Source organism: Xiphophorus couchianus, chromosome 18 (assembly GCF_001444195.1).
Source record: "Xiphophorus couchianus chromosome 18, X_couchianus-1.0, whole genome shotgun sequence".
NCBI lineage: Eukaryota > Metazoa > Chordata > Actinopteri > Cyprinodontiformes > Poeciliidae > Xiphophorus > Xiphophorus couchianus.
Window position 1 is genome coordinate 20228609 of NC_040245.1, and position 6000 is coordinate 20234608.

General features: G+C 39.1%; 1 protein-coding gene across 1 annotated transcript in view; it reads right to left on the reverse strand.

Moving 5' to 3' along the window:
• Window positions 1-5248, reverse strand: part of cbl (Cbl proto-oncogene, E3 ubiquitin protein ligase) — a 44998-nt gene extending 39750 nt beyond the window's left edge. The window contains exon 1 of the mRNA XM_027999732.1: window positions 5102-5248. Coding sequence (XP_027855533.1) covers window positions 5102-5248 — 147 coding nt within the window. The remainder of the gene's footprint in view (window positions 1-5101) is intronic.
• Window positions 5249-6000: the final 752 nt, after the last annotated feature.

Sequence of the window (6000 nt, forward strand, 5' to 3'; positions counted from 1 at the left end):
TGTACTTCATGGCTACTACCCCCCCAGCTAAAACAATAAACGAACAAAAATAAACTCCTGGTAGATTGCTGTTGTAAATTATTTATTTGAAGTTCAAAATATCTGTAGTCACGGCCAGATGGACTCAAGTTCACCGAAACACGCCTGATCTTCATTAATGTTCATCCTTTCATCGCCGTTTTCACTGTAACTGAGTCACTTCGTTAACTATAACAAAAAAAAAAAAAAAAAGCTAGAACGATACTGGCGTAAAGCCTGGAACACTCCGTCATGAAGCCCGGTAACAACACGACTGCAGCCAAAGTGCACACAACCCCGATTGTTTAGTTGCAAAAACATGTAAAGAAATAAGTTTTCATTCACAGATCTGAACCCGAATCAGAGCTTGATTGGCAGTCATCAGTAGCAACCAAACTATCATGTCAGCAACAAGGCATGGCTCTTTTTTTTTGCAAATCAGGCCAGATGACTGTGTGCAGATCATGTAGGAGGGCAGGAAAGAAATACGCCAGGTACACGTCTTGAAAATGGCTGTTATGAATTGCCTTGCCTTTTATGGAAGCCAACAGTTTTCCATTAGGGAGGGGGAAAAAAAAAATCAAAAATCAAACCTCAGAAGATGTTGAGTGATTTATAAGTTTGGTAAAGATTTGATTTTGGCTCAATTATTTGTATTAAGGTATACTTAAAATATTAAGACGTAAGTTTCAAAACCGCTAACATTTTTCTGACAAACCACACCCCCAGTTTAACGTCTCAATAACAAGATGTGAGAGAATGTCAGTAGAGAGCAATTTTCTCCAGCTGTATGACAAATTAATAACTCACCAGACAAATCTAAAAAAAAAAAGAAAAAACAAGCAACACAGTATAATTTATAACATACTGCCTATTAAGTGTTACTTTAGAGAAAAGTCTTTAAAAAAATGCTATTTATTTTTATTAGAATTATCGTGCCGTATCTATATCGTTCCATTTTTTCTAAACCACTCAAAACTGACAGAGACAAAGTTTGCACTTGAGCTCGAAGAACCTTGAATCAATTTATAGCTGACCGACTGAACCGACAGCCCTCTGAACAGCAACCGAAACAGCTTCAGTCGTGCCATGAGGAAACCAGATGATTAACCGTCTCCAGAAGTAAACAGGAAAATATTACATAATCAAATAATCATTAGTTCCAGCAGAGTTTCCCAACTTAGCATGTCCTTCATTTGAAGGCATTTTTAATCTGGAAACCGAGAAAAGCAAGACAGATGCTTATTATGTGCTTATGGCAGTAAGTCTGACGTAGGAAGTTGCGTTGCAGTCGTGAACTTTAACGAGAGAACGAGAAATGTATCCACCACACATTTACAGAGTATTAACCAGAAGACACTGTCGGTTAGGCATTGCAACAAAGAAAATTGACAACATTTAAACGGAATAATAAATACATTATGGGATACGTTTCTCTCCCTCTAGACTTAAAACCTTAAGACATTTTAATTTTAACTTTTAGTACAAATATGTTTCAGTCTGATCCAGGATTCAACACGATCAACAATATTCTTTTTTTCATCTTGTCTTTATGTCTAAAGACAGACACTTGTTACATCTAACCAGAGATAAGGTTTACACCGCTATCATCATCAACACCTGCCAGACTTGCACTGAGCACTCAGTCAAACACGCGATATTGTATGCCTACATGTTTGATGCAGCAACATCTGGGGACCCTTATATGTCAGCGTTTATTAAAGCTCCTGACTTTAAGTGAAAGCTTGACTGCCTTTCAGCAAAATGCATTCCACTTCTACACCACTTCCCTCTGTTTAACCCCTTCAAAGACAACTTCACACCTGGTGCTGACATGGTAGGTTCATAATAACTGAAGGTAGCCTGTAAGAAGTAGCAGGGTACTTTGAGAAATGAAAGCTAAAACAGAAAAGATGAAATTGTTTCCCCTAACTTTGTATTTTTCTTGTCTAATACAGTCATGTGGCTGTTATTTTTTCTGTCAAGCAAGTGCACTCATTATTTGTGTCATTAACTTATTGCTTAAGTTAATGGCACGTTAACTTAAGCACACATTAGCGTCGTGGCATAAAATATAAGAACGACAACAATCTTATAATACTTGTTGTGGCAAATTTGGTGCTCAACTTTTTAAGCATACACTGCTGATTTGTTGAAAACGTAAAATTAACTTGCATTCCAAAGGGATTCTCTGAACCAATTATTGTAAACATATTTACTAAGTATTACTGGACGCTGTGTCCTATGAGAAAACTAAGACATTTTCTTGTACAGCTGGTAGAACGACCTTTACAATGTTCAATTTAGAATAATGATTACCTAGCCTAAAATACATCACCATGTATGTAAATGTTTAGAACTCAATTTAAAATATATTTTGCAAGATTACAAAAATTATATTTTAACTATGACACAAAACGGAACAAATGGTGAGTACAACAGTTGCACAAAGCACAACAAATACACAAAATAAATTTTTACCGTAGTGCACAGGATTATTTTGTTATAAATTAGTTTGGCTGATGAACAAACATTTTTTTTAATTTTTGGCTAATACAGAAATAATTTTTTGTTTTTTTTAAATGACACAATCTAAGGAAAATATTAAATTAAATAAGGAAATTAATTCAATTTATGCCGATCTAATTAAGTGTGCAAATATCATTTCTACATCTTTCTATTTCAAAGTTGTCATAATTTATTTTTTCAGTAAAAGAATCACAGATGAATTTAAAAATATGCAGGTTTATGCATAGAAATTTTATTTTAAAATATCTGAATAGATCAAGAACAGCTAATGTGCACCACCAGCCTGAGCCAGCTAACATCAGCAAGGTTTAAAAAACTGTCATGGTTTCAAAATGCGTAAAACTTTCCGTCGGTTCCTAAAATTTAGAGTCCTTTTATTGAAACATCAGCGTCACAAAATCACCAACAGCAACGTTGTGAGAACTAAAAGGATGTATTACCTTCCTTTAATATATTACCAACTTCTGCATAGCAGATAATATGTGACATGCAAATTTGAGCATTTTAGCTAACGATACTATAAAAGCTGCAGTTAGCAGACAGTGTTGGCTACCGTTTGCCAACATGGTGTGAATAGTCTGTTAGCTAATAAGTAGCTAATGTAATCACACTTTTCTTTACAATAATATATGACATTCATAATCGACAGCAGCTTGCCAATGCTGCCAGAACAAATGGTGTTCCTGGTGTTTATATCTGCCACTTTAAAGTATAACTTTGCATTGGATTATTTAATACAAATGTAAGTTTCAGATTCTTAACGTGCCTTAAAGTCCAAAACTGACAAATGGTGGGTTTAACACACTAACAAAACCCTCATGTTTTAGGACCGTACACACTTAATGGCAGGTACTATCAAAATTTCTTCAGGAAATTTTTTAAGTGAGATAAAACTTTTAAAGCTAGGCTTGGCAAGTTACGAGTAGCACGTTCATAATGCAGTCGAATACAGACTTTACCCTGATTAACGGGTTAATCTGTTATACATACACTACCCAGCACAGAACAACCACTACCATATGTAGCAGGTATTTCTTTGAGTCAAAATAATAGATAAATGAATATTATTAATATAATAATGCTAAAAATGTTAGACAACATTCATCCATTCATCGTCTATGCTTATTCTTGACGAGGAGCCCTGAGGCTATGCCACCCTGGGCACATTGCCAGTCCATCAGAGTCCTTATTAAAGTATGTAGTTATAGTTTTAAGACTACAATGTACAAATGGCACGTAGGCTGTACTAATGACTAATTAATGCCAAAAAGGTGTTACATTTAACACAATAGGTAGTCAAAAACTGCTTTTGAATATAGCAGGAGTTAATTGTTAATTTCTGCCCAAGTCTTTGGATTAAAAATAAGACAAGTTAAAAGATAAAATTATGGAAACTAGGATATCCGATATATTATCTTAGCATCAACAATTTAGCAAGAAGTCGGTTACTTTTGGGTTTTAAATAAAAGCAATTAAATTATGTTACAAAACTCAGCTTAAAAACTGTGATACAATGAATTGCTGCTAGTGAAAAACATGTTAGTGACACTGTTGTCACACTTTTAATATAAAAGGTAACTCAGAGGAGCTTTTAAAGGGAAGCTCCAACATATTTCCTAAGCTACTGATGCATGCTGATGCATGTTAATAACATAGCCATACTTCAGCTGCTTTTTAAACAACCTGTAGGAGCATGAAGAGTTTTGTTCCTGTAGTAATTTCAAAATGTTTAATGTCGTTTTGATCTTTCTAGTGCTGCCCATAAACAGTTGGTAGAGGTTTGAAATATGTTGACTTGCATGGTTCTAACTAATAAAAGTCACTGGAGTAAAATGAAGCAGAAAACTTTGGTTGGGTAGCAGCCTCTTAACTTCACAGCTAACAGCCGAGGCATCAAAATGGAAGAACAAGAAACTCAAAAAAGCTGCTCGAATCTCACAGGAAACTGGGGGTCGAACTGCTTCTGACTGTTTTCCGAGAAGCAAGTTGTGAGATGAGTCTTCCTCGTAAAAGAAAGAGCTCAAATGCTCTAGTTACAAAAGACACTTTTCATGTTTCCTTACGATTTATTGCACTTTTCGACGGCTGACAGGCAGCTGGCTGAATGTGCAGTTTCCAAAAGGGAAGTGACACAGACTTGTAAATGCTGCACTACCCGGGTCTCTGAAGGATAGGTTTTAAACGGATCCCGTAACCATTTTTAAATAAAAGTTTAATATTTGAGCACTGTGGAACAGATGACGGTGCTACCACAGTTAGCTCAGACTTTTGACTGACGTTGGGAGCAGGTCTTGTCATGTCCGGAGGCCAGTATCAAACTTACGTTGTTTCACTGGCCTCTCTGTTTTAATGCTTGTTAGCGAAACAATAAACACAAACGAGTTTAGATGGTAAGATTAGCAGAGGGGAGATACTATAAACACCGTCCCCTCAGCTGACTAGCTAACCTAACATTAGCTGCAAAGATTAGCTAGCTAGTTAGCCACAGTTAGCCAAGAGTGCCGTTGGTCATCAAACGTGTAAACAAAGCTCGTTGATGTTTGTGTTTGCTAACCTTGTCCATCAGTTTCCAGCATTTCTCCACAGTTTTCTTGTCGACGGCCCCGGGCTGGTGGTGGGAGTGGAGGTGGTGATGGTGCGGCTGGAAGGCATCCTTCATCATTCCGATGATCCCCCCACCTTTCTTCAGGTTCCCTGCCATGTCCCGGCTCGGTTAGGGGGCAGAGTGGCGAGGCAGGGCGGCCAAGGGTCACGAAGACCGAACCGCCGCCTGTAGTTAGCTCTACCGGGCGATGGTGAACCCGTTACCCCCCTGCGAGGACAGCGCCCGAGGGGCGAATCCGAGCCAGGGTGCGACGGTGGGGTTAAACGGAAGGATGGGAGGGTACTATCCGCTGGAGGACCCCATCATTAGGAATAAGACCAGTTAACAGGAGAAATGTCCAGATTGTGGATGAAATGTGTACAACGGCCCCCTTCAACCCGGTCGTTGCAGCTAGCAGCCCCGCTCTCCTTTCCCTTTCTGCAGGGACCAACGCAGGCTAATTAGCAGAACCGCCTCTGCTCGCCATCGGCTGGAGGACAATGGCAGCCTTTCTGTGAACAGACGCCTTGGGGACTTTAGTGTGTCCTCTCTTCTTGACAAGTCCCACTGTCGTTCCCCCTTTTTTCTCTCTCTCTCTCTCTCAACAAGCAGCTCTTTTCGCCCGTGCCGCGTCTTCTTGACGGGAAGTTCAGCGGCGGTGTGACAATGTCAGCGCTCAGCTCCCCTGCGGGCGGTGAGGGTGACGACATGCGCCTCACACCGAGCACAAAGAGGAAGTCGCGCTTCGAGCTGTGAAGGCTCCGTGGTCATAAACGGGAACAGGGGTGAATAAATAATTGTGCGATTTAAACATTGCCCAGTGTGTTCAGCTTCCCCCAGTGACGTGTATGTGCAGCCCTTTCTTTTTT